General features: G+C 45.9%; 1 protein-coding gene across 3 annotated transcripts in view; it reads left to right on the top strand.

Moving 5' to 3' along the window:
* The window catches only part of ZNF185 (zinc finger protein 185 with LIM domain), a 49,411-nt gene that overhangs the window by 15,872 nt on the left and 6,898 nt on the right, over nucleotides 1-26,641 (top strand). For 2 of the 3 annotated variants that reach the window (XM_035541670.2, XM_050713359.1), the window contains 26 exons: nucleotides 1,048-1,124; nucleotides 2,690-2,828; nucleotides 3,420-3,479; nucleotides 5,086-5,124; nucleotides 5,741-5,815; nucleotides 6,622-6,696; nucleotides 7,339-7,419; nucleotides 8,412-8,495; nucleotides 9,697-9,735; nucleotides 10,366-10,449; nucleotides 12,038-12,112; nucleotides 12,753-12,833; nucleotides 13,281-13,349; nucleotides 14,985-15,062; nucleotides 16,708-16,752; nucleotides 17,131-17,280; nucleotides 18,139-18,222; nucleotides 18,732-18,830; nucleotides 19,511-19,609; nucleotides 20,269-20,376; nucleotides 21,038-21,133; nucleotides 22,927-23,007; nucleotides 23,237-23,338; nucleotides 23,809-23,967; nucleotides 25,295-25,408; nucleotides 25,679-25,774. In XM_035541670.2, coding sequence (XP_035397563.1) covers nucleotides 1,100-1,124; nucleotides 2,690-2,828; nucleotides 3,420-3,479; nucleotides 5,086-5,124; nucleotides 5,741-5,815; nucleotides 6,622-6,696; nucleotides 7,339-7,419; nucleotides 8,412-8,495; nucleotides 9,697-9,735; nucleotides 10,366-10,449; nucleotides 12,038-12,112; nucleotides 12,753-12,833; nucleotides 13,281-13,349; nucleotides 14,985-15,062; nucleotides 16,708-16,752; nucleotides 17,131-17,280; nucleotides 18,139-18,222; nucleotides 18,732-18,830; nucleotides 19,511-19,609; nucleotides 20,269-20,376; nucleotides 21,038-21,133; nucleotides 22,927-23,007; nucleotides 23,237-23,338; nucleotides 23,809-23,967; nucleotides 25,295-25,408; nucleotides 25,679-25,774 — 2,237 coding nt within the window. In that variant the 5' untranslated portion in view covers nucleotides 1,048-1,099. The remainder of the gene's footprint in view (nucleotides 1-1,047; nucleotides 1,125-2,689; nucleotides 2,829-3,419; nucleotides 3,480-5,085; nucleotides 5,125-5,740; nucleotides 5,816-6,621; nucleotides 6,697-7,338; nucleotides 7,420-8,411; nucleotides 8,496-9,696; nucleotides 9,736-10,365; nucleotides 10,450-12,037; nucleotides 12,113-12,752; nucleotides 12,834-13,280; nucleotides 13,350-14,984; nucleotides 15,063-16,707; nucleotides 16,753-17,130; nucleotides 17,281-18,138; nucleotides 18,223-18,731; nucleotides 18,831-19,510; nucleotides 19,610-20,268; nucleotides 20,377-21,037; nucleotides 21,134-22,926; nucleotides 23,008-23,236; nucleotides 23,339-23,808; nucleotides 23,968-25,294; nucleotides 25,409-25,678; nucleotides 25,775-26,641) is intronic. The other variant, XM_035541671.2, reaches the window with a different exon arrangement.

Here is a 26,641-nt window from a genome sequence, read left to right on the forward strand (position 1 = left end):
GGTTGGGCACTTCTCTTAATGATTAGTATAGTCGCTTAAGAATCCGGGTTCAGCAGATAGTTTTGGCAAGGAAAGAATGGAGGAAAGGGTTTTAAAGGTTGGAAGTTGCCCTTGACTTTCTCCTTTGAAACAAGGGCTTATGCAGCTTAACGCAAAAAAAATTGAAGGGTGGGAAAAAAAAAAGAAAAAAAATTTATGGTTTAAAAAACAAAACAAAACAAAAAAAGTAATCAGATGCTGAATTAACATGGGTACTCAAACCCAGTGGATCAATTTTGGGGGTTTCTGTTTTCTTTGTTCCTTGTTTTTTTCCAATTAAATATATATATACACACACACTGGTTTGGCAGTATCTGAAACAACCAATATATTTCCTGATTTTTATTTTGTGGTTGTTTTTATTCAACTGCAGCACTAAGCAACAAGTGCTCTGCCAATTTGCTATTTCAGAGCATCTCCAAGATTGTATGTCCAGGAGTTTCTCCTTGCTGCTTTACAGTGGTCACCTCCAGGAGGGACTCAGTAGCCATCAGAAGCAAGAGCTAACTCTCGCTTCAGAGGCGGACAGTAAGACATTCCCTCTGCTCTGTTTCCTGGGGAAATACGGATCATCTCTGTCAACTGAAATTTGTCAAGTGTCCTTATATTCTACTCCTGTTTGATGAAAATGCCAAGGTTCACCCAAGCAGCCTCAGCTTCTCTGAATTATAGAGACTCCAGAAGATGTCCCACCTGGGTGGATTTGGGCACCTTTGGTGAGGTCTCCTCCACTGCTGTCCTTCCACAGTTGGAAGGATGCATCTGTCACGGCCAATCTGTAGATTTACTGGTATGGAGAATACACCCACTGGATTTTTTTCCATCCTTGATGCTGAAGGTGCATGGCATGGGAAGAAATTGCGGCTCTCTGGTATATGTGCCATGATCTCCCTACCCTTCAGGCTCTATGGCTGTGGCACAGCTGTGATACTCCCTCTTCTGCATGGCTTAAAAGCTGTTTTTTTGACAGAACTACTAATCTGTTTTTCTCCTTTTCATTTCTTCCAGGGACCTGTGGTCTTCAAACAGTAACTGACAGGGGAAGGCACTTGTGAGAACCATGATGTCCTTGGGTGTCAACAAAGGTAATTCCTTTCCCCATCTCAGGCTGTTGGGAATCTGTCCTCTGCTGTATTAATGATACACTCCTAATGTCATCTTATCAAAGAAGTGTTGAAAATTCTCACAGAGGCTACCAGTTGCTGTGTTTTGACCCAGCAACATGCCCATAGGACTCACAGGACAGATGCTCATAGGACCTTTAGATGTGAACAGGTGGAATGATGCTTCCAAATCCATTGACAACCTGAAACAGTAGTCTGGAGAAGAGTGGAAGTGCCTTGTTCATTTCCACAAAGCAGTAGACTTCATCTGCAGTTTCAGTGCGAAGAAAAGCAGCCCTTCCTTTTCCAGGTGCTCTGCTTCTTGCAGGGTGTTACTGCTGGTCCCCCAGACTGCACCCTGATGTAGATATGGCCCGGTATATCAGTGTCTTTGCTGCTGCTAATTCCACGTGAGAAAGGACATTCTTTTCATTGGTATGGCTGTTTTCCTCAATGGCAATCTGATGCATGTGTTTGTCCAAACAAATCCACCACCATACCCCTACTACATAACCTAGCCTTGAAGCACGTAATCTTGTGTCAAAGATTAAACAACTTACTGCACGTCGACTGCTCAGTGATAACTATCTCTGGGCAGCCTTTTAGCCCTCGTTGAGTACAAGATACTGAGACTTAGTGACCCTCCTTTCCTGGTAGCTAAATTGAATTATTTCATGTTTGTCACCGGCTAAGAGTGTGCAGACAGGTGGTTTCCTTGGCTTGGCTGATAAGAAGTTAGTTGTAAAGCTGCAATAACTTGCTGGTATCTCTAACACCCTGAGCTGTATTGGTCCATGTCCTATGAGGAGAGCAGGCCCGACCTTTTCATCTCTTAGCAGCCATTTCCAAAGTAGCAAAAGATGGAAGATAAACAGAAATACACAGAAAAGGAGATTTCTTTATCTGGTCTTCATCTTAAAAACAGCTATTTTCTTCAGAAGAAAATGCTAGATGGGGAATTTACCAGTTAAAATATCTTTGTTATTGTTTTTTTCCTCTTTTTTTTTTTTTTATTTTTAATATCCAAAGGATGTGTCTCCTCCAACCCTGACAGGACACCAGAGAAAGTTGGGTGTTTGCATTTTATGGCTTATCCCCCAGCTCTTGGCTCAGCATCATGCTTCAGACATATCCTCTCCCACAAACCAAAAAAGCCTTTTGCTAGAGCTGATCTGATGGGAAATGCCAGAGGAAATGCATTGCTTTGTAAATATGTGATTAGACCACCCACTGAATGTCTTTGGTCTTCATGAAAGAAACTGACTCATTAATGTTAAACAGTCCCCAGAAAGGAGTGAAAAAACTATGAATCTCTGCAGAGGAGGTGATACATCAGGGGAGCTGGAGTAAATTGATCCTGAAGTCAGGATGATAGCTGGTTTCCATCTTTCATCAGAAGTAGCAAAAGACTCGTTCAGTGTTTGCACCTCTGGCTGATGGGGGACCTGTGCTCCCTGCTGTCTGAGATTTACCCATCATTCACCTGCTGACACTGAAATCTTCTCAACAACCCTTCTCTCTCCTTCCTTTCCCTGTGCCTCTCCTAGGACGTGTGATTACACCTACAGATGAAGACCGTAGAAGGATCATTAAGCAGATGAAGGTTCGCACCACCCTGAAGGGAGACAAGAGCTGGATCCACCACCAGAACTCAGACTCTGAGGACGAAAAGAAGAGCAGCCCGCTGTAAGTGTGGCCACCGAGGAATGCTCCTCTTCTTCCTTTCCCTCATCAGCCTCCCTCAAGAACTCTATTTTCCAACCTATAGGAAAAGCACACATTATGCTAGCTTGTTGTGGGGTTCCCATGATGCCAGGGAATGGCACTGCCCAGGGAAGCAGTCCTTCTGTTTCATTTTGATAAATGAAGACTGAGGAGAAACACTGAGAAATGGCCTTTGGTGTGGGAGCTGTGAATCCAGCAGCACAGGCAGATTTGAAGTCTCAGGAGAGCTCCAAAGTCTTTTTGAAGCCAGATTGTGTTTCACGATCTCCAGAGTGACAAAGGAAGAGGCAGACCTTGATGGGAGGGAGTTTGTGAGTGGTGTAAAACAGCCAGGTCTGCATCTCCCCCTGCAGCTCACAGGCTGTGAGATGGAGCCACCCCTGCACCAGGAATGCCTACGATCTGCACCAGGGTCTCTTTTTAGTCAGAAACAAAATCAAGCCCAAACTAGTTTTCTCTTAGCAGCAATCTCAGAAAACATCACTGCCTCCTTCAAGAAGGAAGATCAGCAACAGCAGGAGTTAATTATGTGACTGTTTCCTCTTTACTCAGGTCTGCACGGGCTGGTGGGGGATCCCCAGCTTCAGCACCTATTGCTCCCCAGATTGACAGGTAATTTGGGGGACCCATCCTGTTGTTTGCTTTCTTTCTGTTATCCCATGGAGTCAGTGCATGCTGTCACTGGTTCTTCCTACTCCTATCCACTCACTTCCATAATTGTTGAGAAATATAGGTCCTGTTGAAAAATACAGAGCCTGTTCAGTGCAGTGTCTTATGAACTGTCACCTCATACAGAGCATAGCTCAGCTTCTGCAAAGTCCAGACGGATGGTGGAGAGATGTGTGACCAGATGGATCTGTATCTTTAGTGCAGAGGAATGGGTGCTTTTGAGGACACGATCCCAAGGATCACTGGTGCACATCAGCTCCTGTGCTGGTGCAACACCTGTGTGCTCTAAGCCCAGAGGCTCCTCAGATCAAAAGCCATTCCGTATTGCAGTTGGTTTTGCTTCAGGCACAGACCATGAGGGCTTTTCAGGAACTTAGGAGCTGGTAGGATCTCCATCCTACAGCGCAAAACTGTTGAAATGGGCTTATTTATATATAAAAGCTCTTTGCTACCTGCAGTACCATTGCTGGGAGAGCATTGCCCTCTCCCGTGAGCAAATTCCTGCTTCCTCTCCCTTTTGTTGCGCCTGCAGGCGGCAATCAAAGGTCAGTGCTCAGGGAACTGCTAGGCAATGGGGCTGAGATGGGCTACAGCCTGCTGGTGCCTGCTCTGAGGACAGTGCAGAACCAAGAGCTTGGTGCTGTGTTCAGCACTCATCAGCCTCCAGCTTCTCCATCCAGAGAGCTCCAGAGCTAAACTAAGCCTGCAGTGGGTTTGTATTTCTGTGCCTGAAGGCAACAGGACAAATTTGAGCCTGGCAGCCACTTTGGGCATGTGGTGTTGGGCAGTGTAAACCTGCCCTCCTGCTGAGCTCTGGCCTGAGGACTGACCCTGCTTGGAGCAGGAGGGTTAGACCAACCAGAGACCTGCTGAGCTTCCTTGCCACTGTGTTATCCTGTGATCCTAAGGGCACCTGGACAGGCAAGAAAAGAGGGGTTGGCATCTGGGCAGGGATGTAGCGAGCCTGTCTGTGCCATGTTTGGACCTTGAGGCTCATCCTGGTCCCTACTTTGGTCTCAAGAAGACTTCAAGCCAGCTTGAAGCAAGTTCCAGGGATGTTTCCTCCTGCCCTGTTGCAAGGGGCCAGGTCCCCATCTGCTGGTATCCCTTTCTTTTACCTACAGGGGAGCTCTGCTGCACTCCTCTTCTGAAGACAGGCACTCAGAGAAGTTAGTGTGAAGCTGAAGTTTTCCTGTGGTAAAACAGCCAGAATCCGTACTATGCCTAATTTCCCTTCTCTTACCACATCAATCTGAGGACTTCATTTTGAGCCAGAAAACTGTCAGCATGGCTAATTTTGATTGGCGAATTCTAAAGTTCATTTTTCTTACAACGCTCTTTCACAGAGCTTGTTCTGAAGGTAATTCATTTTTAAAGAATCCTCCCACGGTCAAATTGGTGCAGTAGCTGAGGCAGGCAGTGCCCAACTCAAAGCCCCTTTGGCTGGATTTTTGGCTTGATAGCCACGTGGACATTTCTCTTTAATACTGGTGCTGTTGCTGTTGCTTTTCCATGTTTCTTAATTCACTGATGTCTGTTCTTTGCACAGGCCTCCCGTCTCCAAGCCTCAATCCGGTTACCTCATCAGGTTGGTATACAGGGTGGCAAGAAGCACGTAGGCTGGAGGGGAAGGAGATCTAGATCAGGAGCAGTAAACATGAAAAATATCGTGTTCTCTTGGTTTATTCTGCCAGTTAGGAACACTGTAATGCTCAGGGAGTTCCTTGATGAAGAGATAGTCCTGGGTGTTTTGTTCACAGGTAGTTTGGTGATGTTAACAGAAAATCTGATCTCTGTGCGATGCACTGATCGCACATGGGAAGATGATCATGCTGCAAAAATGTTCCACCATCCTCGTTCTCAGGACAGCGCTGTCGATGGGGCTCATGTGCTTCAGCTTCCTCTGACACGTAGTTTGTTTGAGGAGACCCTAATGCCGCCCTTACCCTAAAAAGGTCGGCAAGCCCTGTGGTGCCATTCCCAGGCCGTTCTCAAGTGAAAACTGATTTTACTGTAAAGCCAGGGAGTACATAGATGGGACTCTCCCAAGGAAGCACCTTCTAATTTTGACTGTCCTGAGCCAGCACATTGCTCCTGAGAGGACATGCAGGTGCTGTTACGCTGAAGAGTGGCTGCATGCCCCCTCATCTGAGCTCCAAACTCTGCCCTGCAAAACAAATTTAGCATGTCTCTTTTCTCCCCAGGGGAGTGTTCACAAGAACCATCGATAAGACTCCTTCTGTGCCTAATTCTTCATCTTCCAAAGAAGTCCAGAAAAGGTATGTAGGTCTTCCAGTTCTTCATGGAAATGAGCTTTTAAATATTGTTTATGTTTTTAGTGACCCTTTTACTTTGGCCGGTGCTTGTGGGCTTCCAATGAGCTCCTTTGCTAATTAAATGAACAGTGATTAAGTTTGAAGTCAGGGCCTTTTATTTCAGAGCTCTACTCAGCAGACATGGAAAAAAGACGACCTCAAACTCTATTTCCCCCACCAAAGCATGGGATGGCAGTTGACCATGAAAATTTTTATGGATTTAGGTTTAATTTGGCAAATAGGCTTGACTGGGGATAAATTGCAAGGAATCCTTGCAGCTCTGTAACACTTCATTTTGGTATTTTTAAGGTGTGTTTTTTGAAACCTGTCTTGTGAGAGACATTTACATTTAAGTGCAGTAAGATCTAAGCCTGGCTCTGATCTAGACAGGTGTTTGTTGCACTTCAGATGAAACTTTTTTGAACCCCCCTTTTTTCCCCTGTTTTGATTCAGCTGGGGAGAAGAATGATGCCACGAGGTCTTTCCTCCTCCCTGGCTGATCCTAGGATGAAGTGGCATCATCCCACAGAGGGCCATACTGGCTCTGACAACTCACAGTGGCCCTGGGGAACCAAAGTGTACTTCAAATCCTAGTCCAAGGCTGTGGAAAGAATGCTGCTCCTCAATTAAAAGGCATTCCCCGAGTTCACTGAGTGGATCTTTAAGATCACTCTTTTCTGTTGTTGTGTGGAGCTCATCTGGGGACAGGGTGGCAGAGGATGAGTGCTCAGGAGGCTCGTGTTAACAGGTGTGATTTGTGCCATCTGCAGCACTGCCATGAAGGGAGCCAGCTCATGCCGTTCTTCTTCTGGCTACAGGATGACAACTGAGGATTACAAGAAGCTGTGAGTGTACAAAGGGGAGCTGTGCTTTCAGCCTATGCACGGGCTCAACAGCACCTGAGCTTCAGTGATGAAGCCACCTGCACGTGGGTGCCTAGCCAGGCATGCCTTCGTTAGCTGAGTACTGCAGAGCTGTCTCTAGAAACTGAAGCATTCCTCAGTGCAACCTCCAGGCCTGTGTGGGCTGTAAGGTGTTCCTTGACCTGGTAACGGCCTTTGTAAGGAACGAATTTTACCACTTCATAGTAATTAAGGCAGAAAACTGGAGGACGTAGCCTGGGGACTTGGTTTGCAGCATTGCCGGCCTTTATGAAACCATAGCAGAACAGCCCTCCTGACATTTCCTACACAGTTTTTCATGTCAGAGACTTTGTCTGTACCCTGAAATGCAGCTGAGCATTTGTTATCAGCCTGCTTCTAGGCTTAAAACCCCTACACTAATAAAACAAAATCCTGTGAAGACGTGTACTCCAATGCACATGGAAAGTACAAGTGTCTTCCCACTCCTATGCAACACATCCAGGGTCAGAACCCTTTTCCACATACCCAGCCCTCGGATTTACCTTGGGTTTTGTTTGCGCTGCCTCTGCAACAATATACAGAGGCAGTTCCCTTACTCTTTCTCCCCTTCTCTTCCTTTTTCAGAGCTCCCTATAATGTTAAACAAAAATCAGTGGACTTGGATGAGGAGGATGTGCCTTTTAGTCCAGATGAACATAAAAAGAGGTATGCCTTCCAGGTAACCACCTTTTTCTTGCAAGGGGCAGTGACAAGTGGACTTACTTCAGTTTAACTGTTCTTTACTGGCAGGGTCAGTTTGATGATGATTATAGCTGAGCCATTAGGGCTGATTGCAATGAAATAATAAGAAGCAGATATTTCTACATGGAGCGCATCAATGCCCACAGGCGACTGCACTCCCAACAAAATATAATTAAAAGCCTGACATGATTCAACCTGACAGCATACCCCAATTAATTTGGCAGCTGGAAATGGGTTGTGGAATCTGTCAGCTGCATAGTGTCTATGTGAAGAGATAGAGACGTACAAATAGCCTGGCAGTAAAGGAAGGAGTCCTCCTTCCACAGCCTACAAGTGCATCTTTGAGACTGGACCACCTGAGGACTTGCATCGAAGTCCAGATCTAGACGGGTCTCCAGGTTTAGATGGGTTGCTTTCTGTCTTGTTTCTAAAGATGCTTTTTCTCAGATACAAGACTTTTACAAATGAAAGCTGGTAATCTGACCAGCGGAGATAAAACAGTGAAAGTCCTTTTGTTTTGAACTTTCCCTGTGGTATGTTTGGTGCTACTGATGTTTGCATAGACACATGCAGTCTATGGAGCATATCAGCCACAAAACCTGCATCCCATTTTTTGCCCCCAGAGTATGCAGTGTTGAAACAGTTCGGGTCTTGAGATGGGGAATGCCCTCTGCCCTCCTGGAAGAGAAGGATTTTTATTGCCTGATGCTTTACATCCGTGAGAAAGTGCTGTGACTCAGTATGAAGAGAAAAATTGATATTAGTGGAAAAAGATCAGACATTGTTCCTCGTCTTGCCCCTAGCTAGATTTCAGGAGCTTTCCAGAGCCATGGGAGCTCTGTCAGGTTTAGCACAAATCTCCACTGGTTTATTCACCTATCGTTTTTTCAAGGCTACACCTGGCAGCTACTAAGAGCATGGGCAGAATGTGACCCCTTCATTCTCTTCCCTTTCAGGACAGAGGCAGCCAACAGTGTCCTGAGACGCACTGCCAGCAGGGAACGTGCTTACGTGCTCTCAGCAGCCAAGAAAAGCAACGGGTGAGTTTTCCCCATGTGAGTATGGGGCAGGAGACAGTGAAGAGGCTGCTGGTGGTGCTCTGACTTGAGCGGTGGCCTGATCCAAAGACTCACTAGAGAAGATGTGTACCTCTCCAGTAAATGAAGAAAACTTAGCTGCTGTCTCTCTCCAAGTGTCAAGGATATCTGCTGGTTACTGCAGAATTGGGGAAGTCTTCTAGGAATCTTGAGACATCTCCTCTATTGAGAGGGATGAAATTTCAGCAGGAGAAAAACTGTGATAGTCCCTAATTCCCTGGGACCCAAAATTAAGACCCAATTTTTCAGAGTCAGTTTTTAATGTTGGTCTCTCTAGTTTCATTGCAGGAACTACTTGGAAGGTAGAGGGAAATCAGAACAAATATAAATCACTGTTAGAAATTGCATCCAATTTGGATCAGTTTTTTGGGACAGATTTTGCCTTTACGTTGTGTTTGAATGATAGTTAGATTTACAAGATCCTGATATTAGTTTCAGCTTCAAAATAATTCTGTAGGGGAAGAAAACAAAACCAAAACGAAAAACCTAGCTAACATGTGGGTGTGCAACAACAACATGAAGGATGTGTGGGAGCTGCTGGTGTTCAAGGCTCTGTTGTCCATTTCTTTCCTGGGAGGAGAAGAAAAAAAAAAAAAAAAAAAAAAAAAAACCAGATTAAGACGGTCTCAGGTCTTCCAGGAACCATGGTAGTGACTTTTTTGCAGCTTGCTTTCACTGTAAATCCTTTTCCTCCTGACCTAACTCAGGGCGACACAAATAGGCACCAAGAGGTTGGTAGTGGGGGAGGGAGCAGGGAGGGGATGTGCCAGCAGCATTTGGCTGTGCCCAGAGTGAGAGGCTTGCTTGGGTAGGATTTGTGAGGGCATTAAAGGAGTTTGCACTGGCTGCCAATTCTTCTGGTGCACCAAGTATTGTGCGGTGGGGGGCAGGCTTGCATGCAAGAAGAAAAGAAAGTGGGAAGGTGCAAAATCAGAGAGGCCCTTTGGGGGAGCTTCTACTTCATGTTTTATAACTTTTTGCTCTGTAATTTGCACATGTTTAGCACGCTCCCTCATGGTCAGCTCTGCCCAAATGGTGCAATAGGACCCCTTAATGCTTTGCACCACATGGGTCAAGCTGCTTCTGCCCAAAGCCTGTCTTTAACTCCAAACTTGTAACTCTTGCCTTTGTGCTTCCCTTACAGCAGCCCGACACAAGAATTCCCACCCTTGTTTGCCAAGAGGTAGGTCACTGACCTTGCTCTGAAAATGCTGCTGGGGCTGCACGTCTGTGTTCTGTGCCAGGGTTGCTGTTAAATGCTGGGATGGGAGATTCCAAGGTGTTTCAAAGTAGAGGGGGGACAGTTCCCATGGAAGGGGTTAAAAAATGCTGGCTTTTGAGAGCTCACACTGTCATGAGCTTTAGGAATACACGATGATGCTTTAGGTTATGGGCAACCTGAAGTGAGGAGGGATTGTATGGACTCGTTCACTGCCTTCATTCTTCCAGGAAGGCTGGTTCCAGGCAGCAGTGCCAACATTCTTCAGGCATTTAACTTCTAAAGCACTTGGTACCATAGGGAAATGATGTCTAGGTCATTTACTGGAACTGAAGCATCAGCTGATGCTATTTGTAAAGGAACTGCGACAGAAAATTGCCGCTGATTTTGGCTGAAGTTCTTACTTCATTCAGCCAGTTGAGATACTCACCAGTAACAGCACATGGAGCACAAAGAACAGGAAAAATGTGCCTCCAAGGGAAACAGAGGGAAAACATAGCTTAAGGGAAAGCAAAAGTAAACTGCCTGGATTAGCTAGCGGTGAGAAATGGGAAATGATGTGATATTTATTTTTTTCCTCCCTCCTTCTGAAAGAATTGAGGTAGAAGAAGAAGAAGGACAGCAGAGGAGGAGTTCAGCTGTGTCTGGTTCATGCAAGTTTTCGCCAGATGACAACAGGTATGGGTCTCATTCTGGAGTAGTGTGACTGTCTGATTTTTAGGGCACGCTGACCTTCCTTTTAGCTGGAAGGTAGCAGGCTGAACACAGCTAGGGATGGAGGTTTTTCAGCAGACTTTTCATGAAACCCTGGTTGCCTGTCTTGCATAAAAAAGCAATCCAAAATGGAAAAAAAAAAAAAAAGAAGAAACCAATTAATTCAGTGAAGCAAATGGGCAGACGCAGGGATATATACAGGGTAGTATAAGGTATCCAGCTGACAGACCTGGAGAGTGGCAGACAGCATTTAACTACAGGCCAGCTATAGTGTGAGTTACGTGAGGTAAACTTGCCACTAAGCCCCTCTCCTGATCGTGCTCCACAGCCCCATCACTTCTGTCTTCACGAGGTGCTTGTATGCCACAGGAATGAGCCTGGCAGTGGTTCTGTAGAGACAACACACAGGAAGAGTCAGAGCAGGTTTAGATGAGCTCACCCTACCCATCAAGCAGCCACCAGATAGTAATGATTTTCTTGTACTAGCAGACTTGGCTGCATGAACTGACCCCATCACCTAGACATGAAGTACTCAATATCTCATTATTTCTAGTCCCCTGAGCCAGCTCTCTGCTTTTGTTAGACTTTAGATTTAATTATTCTACCTTGATAGCAACAGATAGGTGTGACCTGGGAGGTTTGAGAGGTTCATTATCTTTAAATTGATCTTTGCTTTGATGGTAAATGTTAGTCTCGTTCTGAGCCCACAGCCCCTTCCTCAAGCTCCCGTGAAGCCCAAGTGTATGTGGCGCCACGGCAGACAGGCTAGAGAGTTCCTGCTGTGGTGTGAGGAACCTGGGGACACGCTGTCCCTGGTGTGAAGGAGCAGAGATGACATCCTCTCCCAGTCCACACTGGTCAGGAACTGCTGATATGTGGTGTGGGACGGACACTGATACAGAGATAGCAGTGTTAGTACTGGGAGGGAAAAATCTTCCTGTTTTCAAGCAGATTCATTTAATTTGGGATTCAGCTCTCTCTTCCCACTATGAGGTGTGGCTTGAAGCCAGGCAGCAGCAATATTAGCTTCTCTGCCACTCTGGTCCTTTGTGGACCCAGCAGGGGCACCAATAGATGAGGCCTTTCAGGCTGAAATGCTTTGTTTTCAGAATGAAGGAGCTGCCTCATGAATTTTGGTGCAATTTTGTGCCATTGTGGAACAGGTTTGAAGCAGGGCTGGGATGCCCTTTCACTCCCTCACATGTTATACACATACAGAGAGTGAGCGCAATTTTGTAAATGCACTGAGCCTTAATCTGTACATTTGGGCAGGTTATTTTTTAGCACAAGCTCAAATGTTGGGGATAGAAACAGCCCCAGCTGTGTTAGATTGGAAAAAAAGCAGTTCCTAATGACAGAGCATTTCAGGAGAAAGGCAGATATTAGTTGCAGCAGTGCTTAGGGCCAGCTGAGTCCTTATGCAGCAGGGTTTGGCCTCTCACTGCCCAGAAAGCAGACATGAGAGCTGTGGGAGAGCAAGCAGGATGACACCTAAAAGATCTTCCGTCTTTAATGCTTTGTTACTTTTGTTGTTTTGTTGTTGTTTTGTTAGTACCAATGGGCTAAGGAAAACCACAGCTGGGTCTTCCTGGAATGAGCCAAAGACAACAGCAGCATCTCCCACCAGGTGAGTGTTACAGCACGGCCGGTGTGCCTTGGACATCTGCTGCTGTGTCAGCACACGTGTAGCACGTGACAGAGACTTCTGTCAGCAGCCCTCTAGGAGGTGAACTGAATCAAATTCGTCGGCCTTGTATGCAGAAGACTTTTAAAACAGCTGTCTGCATTTAAGAAGGTTTTCTGTCTGAAATCCATGTTGTGTCTTGAAAGGGTCTGACAGCATATTGATAAAAGTGCTCAAAACCTGAGAGGAGGAGACCTGCTGAACTCTTGCTAAATCTGCAGCGGAATCATTTTCAGTTGCTTTCCACTTTGTCTGTTTGAATTCATGACTACAGTATAAAAAATGCTGAAATGTTTTTCCACAGCATTGCAAATTGCTTTGGTCACTGACCTTGTTATTTTATTTTTCTTCCCTGATTATCGTTGGCAGACTGTAGATATTCATGGCAATAGACAGTGTTTTTAATTTCAGAGTTGTTTCTGATAAGACTACTCCTTAAGTGAATGTACTGAAAGTGGTGATGTTTGCTTTCAATTTTATTTACTTTCAGAAAGAACATTTCAGTGCAGGAAAATTTTGGCAAGCTGCAACAGGGAGCTGGTTTGCTCAAGAATGACAACTTTTTCTTTACCATCTCTTGCAGCACTGAAACAGGCAGCAAGAGCCAAACAACCACATCCTTGAGTGAAACTTCCGAGAAAATGTCCACCTATACTGAAATCAGGTAGGTCTGCTGGCTCTGCATCTTCCCAGAGCTTCACTAATGACAGGTAGGGAGTTGCTGCACTGGAGAGTTTGGCTCTGCTTGGTAGTATTTTCCCGAGTACACATAATCTGGATGCAGTGCAGTCATGGAACAATAAGTATGGTAGCAGGGGGACTCTAAGAAAGCAGCACTTCACAAAAGTATTAACAATCTAGGAGGAAATATACCCAGATGAAAGCTTATGAGCCTCCCACAGCTCAAACATCACCCAGTTCTTTCTGATGAGAATACGAGTCTAAAATTGACAGACCTTTCTATCTCCTAAACTGAACAGGCTTTCATTTTAATCTAGTCCCTGCACCATCCTTATCACACTTCCGACTAGCTCCTTGTCATGGAGTTCCTGTCCCTCGCGTTCTGTCCCGACATCTCCCTACCTAATTGTTCTTGCTGTTTTGCTTGCAGAAATGGTGAAAGCAGACAGTCTTCTAATGGGAAATCCTCATTGGAAACTGTGTCACAGCATGGGGACGGGTAAGAATTTGAGAAAAGGCACAGATCAGCCTAACGTTCAGCAGCACAGATCAGCCTGCCTTCTGCTTTTCACTCAGAAATGGTATATACCTGCTAGTGACCTCAAACAGATGGGATCTCTCCAGTCATGGTCCTGGGCTGCTCTCCAAGAGCATCATCTGCTGGCTAGGCTGCAACTCATCCGTTTTTTCCTGTTCCTCCTCCGCTTCTCCCAGAGAGGAAAGGATTCTCCTCTCTGGCTCAGTCCCTAAAGAATCTACCTCACGTGTTTTTCACCACTCCGGTTGTCCTCACACTGCTATCCCCTGGGGAGTTTCTTCCACCTGCAAGGGGTGTGTTGAACATGAGTCACTGGTGGTGGCTTCTAACACTGGTTCTGGTCCTCTGCCCTTTGCAGAAAGTATGCAGGGGTGGCTGAACAATGGGAAAGTGTGAAAAGCTCTGTTATAAGGAAGAAAACCTAAGAAGGAACTGGAAGGCATGGGTACAGATGGTTGACACATCAAGGAGCAGAGCTCTGACACTGTAGCTGCACATAGATCCACAGAGCAGGGCATTTATTCTGATTATCTTCAGTGGCAAGGTGGCTGAGGAGGGGACTTCCAAGGGAGAAGCAGTGACAGATGAACCCAGCCTAGCTGTAGGCAGAAAGTGTCACACAGCAGGCGTGCCACACGCTGGCTGCTGCTGGCTCATCTACATTCAGGTGTGCTTTGGGCCGAAGACAGTGTCCTCTGCGTGTCATTTGTGTGCCCCATTTCCTTTGAAAATGGGGAAGAGTGAGAGAGATTTCCGAAATATATCCCATATTAGCAGGGCTGGTTTTGTTCTCAGTGTTGCCACACTGAATTTTTGGCAGTGCTGAGACTGAAGCAGAGAGACTTGTCCCTCTGGGATTACCTTTCACTGTTGTGCTTAAGCAGCTGTAGAGAGCTTGGATTTACCAAATGAGTTTTTGCAGTATACACAGTTAATTGCATCTCACTTTCCACCTCTATCAGTGAAGATAAAGCTAGAAATGTTCCCAAATTAATATCTCAGGCTGAAGCAAAGTCTAGAGTGCTTGAGAAAAGGTAGAGGCTGGGATACTGCCATGGTCATTGAGCTGAGGCCCATAAATATGTCCTTGTGTGTCACTGCAGGGACAGCCTGAGTACAACGCACTCTTTGTGCTTAGGGTTGTTTGCGTCACATAGCTGCTCCTAATTGTGAGCCACTCTCCCAGAGAAATTAGAGAATGCCTCATTACTTAAGCCACCTAAACTGGAGAGGAAATAACTGGCAGGGAAGGAGACGGATGCACGGCTTGATGGGTCTGGGGAGCAAGTGGTGGGTGTAGTTGGGCACGAAGAGGTCCAGCTGGTAGGCCTGCAGGAAGACCTCTTTTGCTTGGGAGCAGACAGACAGCAACCGTTCGAGGGTTCTTAAGCTTTCCTGAGCAAAGGGGTCATCAGTTCCTCACTGCGCAGAGCAGCACATCTCTCTGAGTACCCCATGAACTGCAATCAGGCCTGCAGCACCTAAAAGGTTGCTTCCTATACCGATATATTGGGCTAACCCCATTTTGGGCTCATCCTAATTAAATGTTAGTAGATTTGTACAGGTCTTATCTTACTGGCATTTTTCTTTGTCTAGTGACAAACCTCTTAAGGAAAAGTCTGAGCCATTGGCATGGGATGAGTCCAGAGCAGCCGTGGTTTCCACAAATGGAAGGTAAGGTTACCATGAAATTCCTTTACCGACTTGAGCGTCGTGCAAATAACAACTGCTCCTCTTGAGCTATCTGGAAACTCTAAATGAATATTTATTGATGGAAAAGCACAGTTCAGTCAGTGCTTTGCAGAACTGCAGCACTTTATCTAAAATTTAGTTTAAGAGGGGAGGAAAAAAAAAAAAAAGAAAACCTTGCTCTCTTTTACATGAGATTGTATGATATTGTTCCAGTTTTTTTCTTTGCTTTCTATAAGACAAGGAAAATACCACTTTTGCGGGTCGCTTCTGCATTTTCTGGATATATTCCCAAATGTAAACCAATTCCAGATTTTTTTAACTTTTTTACTTTTATACAGTATAGAGAGCTTCATGCTCAATACATCTCTAGGCCTTTAGCCTTCACCTATCTACTTTTGCAACAAGAGACACCTTAAAAAAGAAAAAGGGAGGAGGAGGTGGAACAGAGGAAAAAAATCCACTTCCTTTAAAGTGTCTGGCAAGCCAAAAGGTTCAGTGACTTAGGAAAATTTGTGTCCTGACTCCAAGGTATTGTGGAAAGTAGTTAAAAATCCCCTAACCACAGGCATGGCTGAGCTACTTGTTGTCTCCAAATGCCCAAATGAAGTCCACCCTCACTGCTCTCTGATTGCCTTTTATGTGTATGGGAGTTTTCTGTCCCCAGCCCTCCAGGACCTATCCTGGACAGGATCCTGCCCCATCTTGCGAGCACCAGCGTTTCTGCATCCAACCAAGCTGATACTCAATGGAGCTCCTTAGCCTGGGCTCCACACTGCGCTGCTCTCCACCGCTGTGTCAGTGGACCTTGCTGGAAGGTCCCCTCCCTGTCTGTAAAACACTGATTTAATTTGATCCAGAACCTGTGTGAGTCTGAGGGTACTTCTCAGACATCCACTGAAGGTGAGCAAAACAACCCAGTTCGTGCCTGTTCTACAGCACTGTGTGGCAGTCTGCTTCACAGCTTTTGCAGGGAGTCCTCACTCGTACTGGAGGAAAAAAAAATAAAAAGATTCACAAATCAAAAAAGGCTGCAGATGCAAAGAGCAGTGGCTGTGTTTTTGTCCCGTCTGACAAAGTGGAAGTGAGGGAGGAAAACGTACTGCCCCCATGGCATGCAGAAGAGAAGTTCAGTAAAGAGCTCTTCACCCGTCTGCTTTGTCACTGCCCACAGCCAGGAGACAGGAAAACAGAAACACACAATTTTGGATGAGAGACCTGAAGTTCCCAATTTTGTCAGCTCCCCGGAGGCAAATCAGAGGACATAAGGGCCGTCCTCCCCTTCTGTGGGTGAAACTAGAGGTGCCTGTGCTGCAGCTCTGGGCTGTAGGACAATCCCACTGGTTCTGGAAGAGTCCTGGCTTGGATTTCCAGATGACTCCATATCACTGGCATCTGTCACGTGGTGACAGTATTCAGGGTTACTAACTGCTCCTTTGCACTTGATACACAATGAATTTCCCCAAATTTTCTTGTCATTTTGCCTGCGGAAATATGCCGAGGAATATCACCAGGAAGTCTTGGGGATTTTTTCCTTCTTCTATTTATTAAATGCATGAGAAAATAATTGCAGAACATTCCCCAAATCAAAGCAAGGATGCTTTCTAAAGTTGTTTTTTCTCCTTTTCAGTTACTCTGAACACACAGAAGCAAACAATGGATTTTACCCACCAAAGTAAGTTTGAAGTCTATTAGCAGTATAAAATTCACATTTTTTTTCTTGATTTTAGAGTGAGAGGCGTCTTCTCCTGACCTGGTACTGCCCTAACAAATGTGTTCTGGGAGCAGCACTTGTATGCACTTACAAAGGGGAGTGCCCCTGATCCACCAGCTCAAAATGGACTGAGATCTCTCAGCTTCTTTCCTTGTGCTAGCATGACTTGGTTGGACTTGTCTTTGTCCTTCAGGTCCGCTGCAAGAAAGTTATGCAACTAAGCAGGAAGAGGCATTGTTTGAGACAAGCAAATCTCGTGTTTGATATTTCCACTCCTTGCTCCATTCTTCAACTTGCTAATCTTCTCTTTGTGACCCATGAATCTCCCTCTCTTACCAGGTCCGACCCTGGTTGCAGGGACAGACCTGCAGGTGCTACAGACAGCCTGCAGCGTCATTACGAGACCTCTCCCTGCCTGGATGATGCGAAGCCTGAACCTGCAGGGTCAGGACCTGGTGCTGGTGCTCACGGTGCTGCTGCTAGCAGAGGGTAAATACTGGGGGGACAATAAGTAATTCATCCAGAGTAGAGTTGGAAGTAGAATCCAGATTGTGCAATGAAGCAACAGCAGCCAGAAAATCTTAGGTGGCTAAACTCTGGGAACTGCATTACTCATTCACTGTCACATATCAACTTTTTATTTTCACTGAATCAGCCTGGGAGCAGATACCGCAGCTTTATCATAGCTTTTAGCACTGATCTCAGAAGTGCCTCCATTCCACGTGTTTTTAGAGCATGTTTGCTGCCCTGACAATGTCTGAGGCACAGAGTCAGGACAGAATTGCTGCTGTTGACACTAAACACACTAATCTCCCTGAAGCTTCTCTCCTCTCTTGTTTTAGTCAGTTATTTTGGACTTGGCCCCATGCATTGGCTTACCAAACAACTTGAGGTGAGCAAATGATGTCTTCCAGCCTCCCAGCTGAGGTGAGGAGGTTCACAAGGCTCCTAGTAGGATGGTGTAGGAACATGATCTTGAAGGTCTTTTCCAACCTTAATGATTCTATGATCTGCCCCGAAGACATTTGTGTTGTGCTTTGTCCCAGGTGCGTGATCCTGTGACAGGCCAGAGAAGTGATGCATCTGGATAGGGTGTGTGTGAATTGAGGCCAAGTAACTGCATTAGTTCCACTAACAGCCTCTATTCTTCTTTATTAGAGATAATGAAAGTGGTTTTTTTCTGAAAGAAAAGCAGTTCTCTGTGAAAATTACTTTCTATTTTCTGGTCTGATATGGAGTGCGGTGTTGTTTCATACTGTGAATCCCCCCTGAAGCACTTTAACAGCCTTTCACAAGCCATTAGGCTGTTGATTTCTTCTTTCTTTTTTTTAATTTTTCTTTTGACAGGTCTAGCTTGCAGTCTAATGTCCCCTCTCCTCCCGCTGAGAGAGCCCCTGCACACCTTGAGGACACTGAATATTCATTTAAAAGGTTAGAGTGGGGTAAATATTAGTGGGCATATGAGTAATACTGAGGATTAAGGGAAGAAAAGCATAGAAAGAGGCTTCTTTCTACAGCTCTTGTCCCAAGAGTAAAGCGGACTGTTCTGAGGTTTATAGTGCAACATACAACATAAAACAAGGGGTTTGGGTTGTATCCCTCCTCCATCATCTTTGGTATGAACCAAACACTCCAGCTTTTCCCTGCTTTTGGTGCACGTGTGCTTGGTGGGGTTCAGTCACTACCTTCTCATTTGCTGAGGATGGAGAAATACTAAGTGATGCTGAAGTGGCAGCAAGGGAGCTGAAGGGTCAGCTGAAGTAGGAGCATGTTGAAATGCAGCTGTAGCCCAAGTATGGTCCCTGGGGAGAGACCCTGGTGCAGGACACTGAATGGTACAGCTTGGCAGGAGCCTTGCCTTGCGAGTAGATAGCACTCACTAGTGCAATGATTTGTGCGCCAGTTGTTAAAGAAATAATGGGCCTTTCTTTGCTTACCAGATCGGTCCTGAGCTATGAGGAGGGAAGCAGCACGCAAGAGGGCAAATACACGAGTCCCACGGTCCCAGCATACAGCAAGCCTGACGCGAATGAAGTGATGTAAGGATCTGGGGTGCTAACCTCATGTTTGCTAATGTGTTCTTTCTCATTGTTGAAAACTCGGAGGTCCTGATTCCGCAGCAAATATCAAGCCCAAGAACAACAGCATAAGGGCCGTTTGCCCAAGCAGCAATAAACCACTTCTCTGTCCAATATCCACTGAAGTATCAAATGTCTTATGGTGTTCCCTCGAGACTCAAACCCTGCAGCAAATGCATTTAACTTTTCCCAGGTTCTTCCCAGTGTAGGATGTGAGTGTGCATCATCCACTTCTCCTTTGTCTTCTGCAGGGAGAAGCCTAGGGCACAGAGCCAGGCATGAGCTGAGGTGGTTTGGCAGCTGGGGTGAGGTGCTTAGAGCAGGGCCACAACATACTCCTGGGAGTAACATAATCTGATAACCTGGAGGTCTACTTTCATGCTAGAAAGCAACATGTTTGTCTAGAGAAAATGCAATTTGGACTGGTGTTTTAAGGAGCTAATTTCAGCTAATGAAAATGTTGCTGCTTGACCCACCTGTTGAATTCCAAGCAGATAAGCTCGTTGAAGTCAGCGCTGCTTGTGCTGGTTACAGCTTAGCTTCCACCAAAGCGTTGTGACTTTTTCACTTTTCAATGTGCATTGAACCGAGCAGGTGTTTATGTCTGATAGCCACGAGTGGGGCTTCTCTTCCTTTTCCAGGTCCTCCCAAGATTTCAAAGAGGGGAACATCCCTAGGGACAGGGAGCACGAGAGCACACAGACCTCAGATGATCATAAACCAGAGTTGCTCCAAGAACGGTAAATGCTGGTTAGAACTAGCCCAAAGTATCTCTTCACTTTGTAATTCTACGAGTCTTATTTTGTTCTCAATGTAACTGAGAACACGGAGCTGCTCCTCTGTCTTGCACCCATAGTGAGGACTTCAGAACAGCACATTGCAGCAAGCAATCCCACCCATGTTGTTGGGAAACTGGACACTGTGTGTGTGTAAAGTCCAAGAGCCAATTTCTGCACTGACAGCACGTGTCATCAGTCCTTGGGCATGAACTTGGTTCCTTTTGTCCTGCAGTGGCAGGCAGTAGCTTCTGCTGCCCAGAGATCTCAGGAAGCACTATCCTACCATTTATGAACGCTGCAAAATCATGCATGAGGGTGTCCAGGTGTTAGATGCATCTCTCAGGCTGAGGAACTCTGGCATGAATGCCTTCTCCCGTGACCAGTGTTTTTCTTCTGTGACAATCTCATCTGAAAGGCCTCTAGGTGTGCTCCTGAAAGTTATAATGGGATTTGTGTGCGTAATTTCCATCAGATTTGGTCCCAGGGCAGTTTGGAATGGCTCTGGCCAAGGAAACAGTGTGTCCTGCTCCATGCCTAATGGGTTCCTGTCTAGGGAATAGATGTCTACCCACCCCAGCCTATTTTTTCTTTACTATCTTAAGCACAGATTTTTCTTTTAGGTTTTCTGACTCAAACCACCATGCTGAGAAGGGACAAGAACCTCCTGATGTCCACTCAGAGCCTCCCAGGTCGAATGAACATGCTGACCATGACCTGAGTACAGCAGTGTAAGGAATTACCCCCCCCACCCCCTCACCTTTTCCTTTAGGATGAGAGTTAACTCCTTTTGTGTCTTCCCATGCATACACTTTTTGATAAAATCTTCTTCCAGGCTCCCCTTGTGTGCCTGATGCTAGCACTGCTTCTAATGACTGACCTTCTTACTGTGGTTTTGTATAAAAGCCTGGGAGAAAACATGCTAATTAGCTGGAGGCATCAAACAACGGCCAGCTGGATTACCAGGAGATGCTGCCTAGACCTTAAATTTGGAAGCAGAGACTGCCTCTGGAGACACATGCCAATAAGCAGCCTGCCTCTGTGGTAATGCTGGGTCTCATTTCCAGACTTGCACAGGCAGTGTCAGGTCTCAGGCTGCACTCTGGTCGTCCTGGCACAGCACCATTGTCCTTCCCACTGACCTGTGCCTCTGCTGGGTTTATGGGGGCTGCCTCAGTGCCTTCAGCTTACCTCATGCAAAACAGTGCGTGGATAAATGGCCGAATGGAAGGACTTTGTGGATTTTGTGTGATTTCTTTGCTTTTGTCTGTATTTCGTCCCTAAATACAAAGGGTTGAGGATCTTGGCTGAACTGTGCTTCCTCGTGTATGTGTTTTAGTGAGTAACTCGTCTCCGAATCAACTTGTAAACCAGACTGTTCTGCTCCCCCAGGTGTGTGCCATGCTCCATGGACTGCACCAGTGGGAGCATAGACAATAACAAGGGAGTAACACCCTATGCGCAGAGTGAAGAAGTTGCTTCAAGAAGGCAAGAGAAGTGATAGAATTGCTTATTCTATAAGAGAATGAACATGAGAGAACGTGGGGAATTTATTTACTACAGGTAGTTCTGGAGGAGGGACTGAGAGTGCTGTGTTTGGGGTCAGGAGTCACCAAGCTGGACTTTCTTCGTGAGTGCATGGAGATGCATAGTGAGTGGTGGGACAGCAGAGCATGGAGGAGGGGCCCAGGAAAGGATGCTGGGGAGGAAAAAAATGCAAGGAGAGAACAATGGTGTTAGTGTCTTCTGGCCTGCTGGGACCTTCCAACAAATGGAGCTATCATGGATGTACCACGAGTACTCCAAATTGTAGCTCTTCATCAAGCAGGGAGGCAAAGGAGCTGTTCTCAGTCCCCAGGGATGGGAGCGTAAGTTAGACTGCTGAAGAAAAGAGATAGAAAACTTTCCATTTCTCTCCAGTGTATCCCCACATACAAAGTGCCACGGGTGGAAGCACCTCAGGCAATCCCTTGCCCACTCCATTCCCTCCCCAGTCCATGGCCTTCCTGTGGATAAGCCCTCAGGCTTCCCAAGCCCTAGTGCTTCCAGGTGCAGTGAGCTTGGATCGGACTTTCCACTGAAATACTTGGGAGTTATCTCCTGATCTTTTCTGTTTGCTGCTGTTGCCTTCATTAAACGTTTAGGTTCAAGCAAGTGTGGGACGTTTTATCAAGGGATGTCCGTATCTCTGCACATCCACCTGAAATACTGTACCTGTCCCTCTGCATGTCCTTAGCCTGTGTCAGAAGCAAGTGGTGCGACTTAGTGTGATTCCTCTCAACCCTCTCACTGTGGGCTAAGTGGAAGCAAACTGCTTTGCATTTGCCACAAGCTGGGACCATACATGCAGACAACATTTATGGCTCAGTAAATTGATCTTTAGTCTGAGCTTTTGGACAGATATGTCGTCTTTAGGCATTTTCTCAGAACATCCCAACCTGAATGGGATTCTACAGTTAGTGATCGCTAGTGTTTTGCTAAAAGTAAGAATTTAAGATATCTACCTTTGTTATAAAAGAATCAAATTAATTTGATCTTGCTTTCATTTGGGTGACTGTACCATTTGTTTTTTGGCTTATCCACTTGGTGAAATTGCAGGGATCAAGGGAAGCCCTCAAATCATAACAAGTACAGGGTAAGGGCTGCCTCCTCTTTCATCAGATGTAACATTTCACGGTTGGATCTTTGAAAGCATGTTGAGAAATAGTTTCTTAGAGTCTAATTAAATGCAGTTTTGATGCAGGAATCCACGCTAGTTTTGAGATTTTTTTTGCAGTGTATCAGTATTCTTAGAGAGCACAAACACACAAAAACAGAAAAAGTGAAAGAACTTCTCCCTAGACTAATGTAGACAAGTGCAAATCCAGGGTTGCTGTGCAATGGGTGCAGAGATGTAACGGATGTGCTTCTGAGATGGTACCCCCATCAGGCCAGCTTAGCAGTCTGAAATCTAGCACAGAGGTGCTGGATAAATCATTATGGTTTATCACTGTTAGGTGAATTAACTGTCATGTTTGGAAAGAATAAGAGAGAAGCGACGATCAGGAGCTACATTTTTCTTTCAGCCTTATTTTTGAAGTGATCTGTATTTTCTCTCTTCCCTCCCCCCTCTCCCCCCCATATGTTTGTGAATTATCTGGCATCTTTCCAGGCATAAAGAAGTACAGGAATACTGTACTTTTCTGGAGGCAGGAGATTCTCTAGAGGTTGTTTCTATGTTTTACAATAATTCTGTGCTCAGAGGTACTTTTGCAGAGTGTAAGAATCTTCTGTCTTGGCAGGCCCAGCTCCCTACCGAGAGAAAGCATCCTCACTGCTCCAGAGACCCCATGTGCAAATGAATCTGACCCATGCTGGGAAAGGTACGCAGCCAGGGGACCAGGCCTGTCTTCACTGCTGCCTTGCACATCTTGTGTTCTCCTAGGTCCCTGTTCAAAGGCATTACAAACACTTGCTTCTTGGCTAGTGAAAACAGAGCGAGCTGAATTCTGAAACCAACATAATCATGCTACTGTTGCATTTACTCCCCACAGTGGATAGGCACTGACAAAAGCACTAAAGTTGCTAACAGGCTTTTTCCTCCCTGACCAGGACCACTCCAGGTTATGAGGAGCAACCCCCTCTCACCACGGATAGTCACCATGAGAGCCCCGGAGCCTGGAGACACAATGAGCTTAACCCGATGGCAGCCAGGTACAGTGGGGCTATCCCCTCGAGAGCTCATCAACAGCTTTCAAATCCTCAACCTTTGCCATTTCTGCTTCTTGATATAGTCCTGGCTGAAATCCTGGACCTATGTAAATGTCTCCTGGGTACACTAATTAAATGGAAATGACAAGGAGAATGACAAAGGGAATATTAGGTCTAGGATTGCACCTAAATACGCTTGTTCAGATTTAATTTCAGTTATCAAATTAGTTTAGAACGCTACTGAATCTTACAGCCATCCATTATGCTGGGAATTCAGCTCATGCACAGAGGGAATATACAGACCTCTGCCATTCTCCCTAAATTTAAGAACTTATTAACAGCATGGTGTCCCAGGTTTTCCTTATTGCCAGCAGAGAGGGGCATGATACAACCTCTGCAAACTGACTACTTGTGTGAGCTGGTCGTAGCAAATAGGCGTTGGCTTTATGGTCAAATTGGCTTTAATTCTTTAGCAGGTCTAACTTCAGCTCAAAAGAGAGCGCTCTCAGTGCGTATGAGACCCAGCATCCCATGCCACTGTACATGGACCGCCAGCCTTTTAACACCAGTGTGCCAGCACCTAGCCACAGGATACCATCCTATGCAGACAGCCAAGTATTCAGCACCAGAAGGTAAGGGTTTGGGGATGAGATGCAGAGAGAGTGCCAGCTGCTGGCACAGGAACTATATTTGAAAGGAACCCCAGTTCAGGTTATGTGGTCGTTGCATCAAGAAGTGAGAACAGGATTTTGTTCCCAGAGAAAGCAACCAGGTCAGGTCCCACAACATGTGCAACAAAGCTCCTTTTTGGACCTGAACAGTTGGAGGTGGGATTCTGGAGATCTGGGCTGATAATTGGTCTGTAACACTGGAGAATTCTCGGCAGGCTGTGTTCAGACCACATATGTGGTGCCTGGACACATGACAGATTTGTAGAGACCACATCTGCTTTTCCTCTGTAGATGCAGAGGTTGAGGAGCGATATCTGTTTTTTATTTCTCATGACCCTCAATGACACAAGTGACACGACAAGGTGTACACTTAGAACTATGATATGTATCTACATTCATGTGATCTGAATTTGGCCTTTCAGCTCTTTTAGCATTTCTCAGGGAGCCGGTGTAACAAAGCTCTTGTTTGCATTTGAGGCATTTGTGGACTAGGACTAGAAAAATGGGATAGACCTTTGTTGTACTTTGTAGCCTGTCATTACCCCCGGCACTGCGTGGTGCTGACATGTCTCTCTGAAGTGCAGTAAATGCACGCTTCATTCTGCCCTGGGGTTTATATCACAGACCAAGTGCATGTCTTGCCCAAAGCAGGATTTTTCTCATCTTATGATGAGCTTAGCCTGTCCCTCTTACTCTCTTTAATGCAGCATTGATTTGCAGTGTTTTTCAGCATTGTTTAACATTAAGTTATACGGTTGCCCAAAGCTATAATCAGGATCAGAGTGCTAAAACACAATATAAACATAATCTATGCCCCAGAGTACTTGTAAGAGAAAATGACCATAAGCTGTAAGCTCATTTTTCCTACTGAAAGAGCCCGAGCTCAGTCTGCGTGTTAAAGCCATTCTGATAAATAAGTTCTGTCCTGGAGAAGTGAAAATGTGCAGACCTGATAGCCAGGCGGGCCAGCTGGTCAGCAGTTCACACTTGCAGGTGGTGCAGCGGTGGTTTTGGAGAGTACTGGGAGTGGAAACAATATTCACAATGCATCCATTTATTAACTGCTTCAGCTTTATTCTCAGTTGTTAGATTTTGAGTAAGCTTTCCTAGGCTCAGAGCTTTGCTCTGTACGCATGCTACAGCTGCAAAACCAGCATGGGTGAAGCAGGCATAGCAAAAGGAGAATACACCGTGGTAGAGACTGCTGAGATAAAGTATTAGTTAGCCAATGTGGGGACTCCAGTGGTTCCTGGTACAATGTAATCAGGGCTTTGTGCTTCCTTGCCAGGCTTATCCCAGATTATGAAGGGAGAGTTTATGATGGGAGAAGCAGCCCTAGGAGCAGCAGATATGACAGTGCTATTGCCAGGGGGCACTGTGAATTTAACCCCACAGCTCCAAGGTAAGGAGTCAAACGGTGGGATCCAGACTTGTTGACCCAAAGAACATCCCCACTGATAGGTTTACTTGGTATCTGGAGAGTCCTGATCTACTTCTTCTTAATTCCCTGGGTCTAAGCATGCTCAGTGAGTTGCTCTTTGCATGGATGGCTGTGGTGCATGGGTGATTTCAATGCCAAGCAGGGAGGCATTCGTCCAAGATTCTTGCCGCTTGAGAGAATCCCTCACGTGCTCAAGTTCATTGCTTGAGATTGTATCACTTCCTTTCATAGCTACCACTCCCTTCCCAGAGACACCACCATGTCCATTTCCCCGAGAAGCCACAGGGTGCCGTTCTACATGGACAGCTCAAACTATAACAGCACCAGGTAAACGGGTAGTCTCGATGCTTGTGATGGAAACCTCCATGATGCTGCTGTGGAAGAGGAGCTAGGAAGTAAAGCCAAGAGCTGAAAGAGAAGAATTATTTCCAGGGAGTGCATGTGTGATCTGAAGGCGCAGAACTTCTCTTAAACAGTTCCTAGCAAAAGCTACCTAGCACGGGGTCTGTGATACATCCGTCTCTGGAGATTTTGCCATGAGGGTGCCAGAACAGATTGAAAGGAGATTGAATGGCTGGTTTCTGGCTATTCTCCTTTAACCAGAAATCAGCCTTGGCAGAGGCTACAGAAAAGAAGAGTGCTAAAATCAAAGAGAAATGTCAAGAGAGAAGATCACTATCTCCAGAAAGCCAATGGTTAAATGACTAAACTGGTCCCAGAACAAGACTGTTGGATGGGGTAGGAGGGTACCTCTTGTGGAAAGCTTTCTACAGTCCTTTGTGGCGGTGTCAGTCCATCCAAGTGCCGCCTGACACTGTACGGAGGCACCAGTGTAGGTCTCAGTGTTGGTCTGTAAAGGGGGAGTGTCTTGTGGGTGCGAGCAGGAGGCACGAGATCCTTGGATAGCCTACGGCTGGCTTCAGGCAAGACCAGCTTCATCCCTTCCAGGCAGATTTAACAGGTCTTGTTGCTGAGGGGATAGGCAGAGCTGTTTTCTGAAGACGTTCTTGTAGCCATGATTTTTGCACCTTCCCTGCTCCAGCTTTTGAAAGGATTAAGTTGGGGACGGTTATGTTGGACCTTGGCCCATATGTCCCCTTCTCCTCCTCTCCAGCAATATGCCACGGGCCGTTTCTTTGTATAGCTGCTTCCATTCAGTCTACGTGATTCACTTATGGTTTGTGCTTATTTGAA

The sequence above is a fragment of the Cygnus atratus genome, chromosome 13, assembly GCF_013377495.2.
Source record: "Cygnus atratus isolate AKBS03 ecotype Queensland, Australia chromosome 13, CAtr_DNAZoo_HiC_assembly, whole genome shotgun sequence".
Lineage (NCBI taxonomy): Eukaryota > Metazoa > Chordata > Aves > Anseriformes > Anatidae > Cygnus > Cygnus atratus.